Below are 1,996 nucleotides of genomic sequence, written 5' to 3'. Positions count from 1 at the left end.
AAAAAAAAAAAGCTGCTTCTGAGTTGTTTTGTGTTTTATTCAGGTCTTTTGTATCGATGCAAGATAACCTAGAATTGTCTTATGGGCAAATCAAAAGAGGAATTATGTTTACATCTTATGCCATTAATTAAATCCATATAGTGACTACTGCAATAAAAGGATGCTGTAGTTATTACTGGAGTAGAGATTTCCTATTTCTTTTGCTGGTGGATGGTCCCCATAACTGCAAGTGATTCAGCTAGCACTTACATGTGTCATTTTCTCAGAGAAGTAATGGACTTTTCACAATTCTGATGAATTGTTGCAAAGCTCAAACAGCACTGAGTCATATTTATGTTGACTGCATGGACACACAGCTCCTCAGTTCAGTATTGCTTCTCTGCTGTGGCACGGTAACGTAACGTGTTGCTATGACATTTTGCATTCCTTCACTGAATAGCTTAGATTATGCCAAGCAGAAGATTTATACAGCTCTTATACAGTATTCTGTTTCTGGGCATCTCTAGCATTATTTTGATTTAACAAACTGCAGTCAGACTAAGATTGTAAAGGTCAACACAAGCCATTATATAACTTTTATGGTTGTCTTATAAACACAGAACATCAAGAAGATATTTCTTACCTGAACTCTGGAATCTTAGTCCTAAGATGCATTTTGTCCCACCTTTGAATAGTCCTCAAAGGATGTTTTGGTTTGTTTTCATCAGATTAAACAATGAGCAAGAGGCTTCTAAACCATGTGTAAAAATTCAGTGGTACCTTTAACTTGCTCATGCACTTGGTTTGGAAAATAAAAGGAAGTGTTAAGAGAAGCTTTTGGAGCAAGAGTTAAGCTTAATTGTAAAATAACCTTCTGATTTGAAATATGTTAAAACTTGCAGTGGTGTAATAGCATGGATACTTGAACCAAAGAACTTCATAGGGCAAGATGCTCTTTTAACATGTTGATGCAAGGCCTAGCATAATGAAGCAAAGCTCTGGGCACTACAGATAATATCTGTAATTATGTAAGAAGGAGGAGGGTGTTTTTGAACACTTGTTATTTAATTCTCTAAACTATGTTCGTTTTAATTTCAGGTTTAATATGCCGTGCACTGCCCAGGGGTAGCCCACATGCTGAACTTAAAGAAAGAACAGTGTTGTCTGGTTCTATAATGCAAGGTAAAGTTCTGCTAGTTTGGAAGGCAGGCATTAATTACATTCCCAGAAATCCGTTATTAAGAACGGTAGCTGTGTTAAGGGTAGAGCTTATTTTATTAGACACGCTTTCTGATACACCATATGTAAAGCTAATATTAAGTATTGATATATATATATTTTGAAAATAGATATTTTTCAGTACAAATTGTCAGTATTTAGCACTTCTTTCCTTTTTTAAATTTTTAAACAGACAATAATAACTCCCCCAGACATGAATGTGTATGGTATTGCTTTTATTTCAGCATCTGAAATAACCTGGAACGCTTTGAGTAACTTGAAAATCTGCTTATTGTAATTTTTGTGACGCAGTTTTACCCTTGTAATCTGTTATCATAGACTCAGCAAATCAGAATTCTTATAGCTAGTTACTCTGTTTATGAAAAAGGAGTTGTAGTGATAATTAATACCAGTGATGTGACTTTCTTTCTATAAAAGGCACACCAAGAGCAACATCTGAAAGTTTCGAGGAAGGCTTGAAATACCCTAAACAGATTAAGAGAGAGTCACCTCCCATAAGGGCATTCGAAGGAGCCATCACTAAAGGGAAGCCGTATGATGGAGTCACTACCATCAAGGAAATGGGCCGTTCCATCCATGAGATCCCAAGACAGGACCTGTTAAGCCAGGAGAGTCGCAAGACTCCCGAAATCGTGCAGACAGCCAGGCCAATCATAGAAGGCTCCATATCTCAGGTAAATACAGAAGGCTCTCTGTAGAATCTTATGGTTGCTTACACAGTCAGCAGTGAATCAGTTCCAGATATTTAAGTAAGGACAAATGTGTAGGTGTTCTGCTT

General features: G+C 36.8%; 1 protein-coding gene across 1 annotated transcript; it reads left to right on the top strand.

The window, feature by feature from the left end:
* The first annotated feature begins 1,027 nt into the window (after window positions 1-1,027).
* LOC104913943 (nuclear receptor corepressor 1-like) lies at window positions 1,028-1,931 on the top strand. Its single transcript, XM_010722090.3, has 2 exons — window positions 1,028-1,161; window positions 1,636-1,931. The coding sequence occupies exons 1-2, from the start codon at window positions 1,059-1,061 to the stop codon at window positions 1,914-1,916; spliced, it is 384 nt and encodes a 127-aa protein (XP_010720392.1). The 5' UTR covers window positions 1,028-1,058; the 3' UTR covers window positions 1,917-1,931.
* The last annotated feature ends 65 nt before the right edge of the window (window positions 1,932-1,996 follow it).

Source organism: Meleagris gallopavo, chromosome 21, assembly GCF_000146605.3.
Source record: "Meleagris gallopavo isolate NT-WF06-2002-E0010 breed Aviagen turkey brand Nicholas breeding stock chromosome 21, Turkey_5.1, whole genome shotgun sequence".
In the NCBI taxonomy this organism is placed as follows: domain Eukaryota; kingdom Metazoa; phylum Chordata; class Aves; order Galliformes; family Phasianidae; genus Meleagris; species Meleagris gallopavo.
This window is presented reverse-complemented; position numbering and strand designations above follow the sequence as displayed.

Bases quoted from the DNA above. Each gene is read 5' to 3' on its own strand.
- LOC104913943 (XM_010722090.3), top strand. From the start codon at position 1,059: ATGTTCGTTTTAATTTCAGGTTTAATATGCCGTGCACTGCCCAGGGGT. The intron at 1,162-1,635 runs GTAAAGTTCTGC...TTTCTATAAAAG, and splicing joins GTCTGGTTCTATAATGCAAG to GCACACCAAGAGCAACATCT.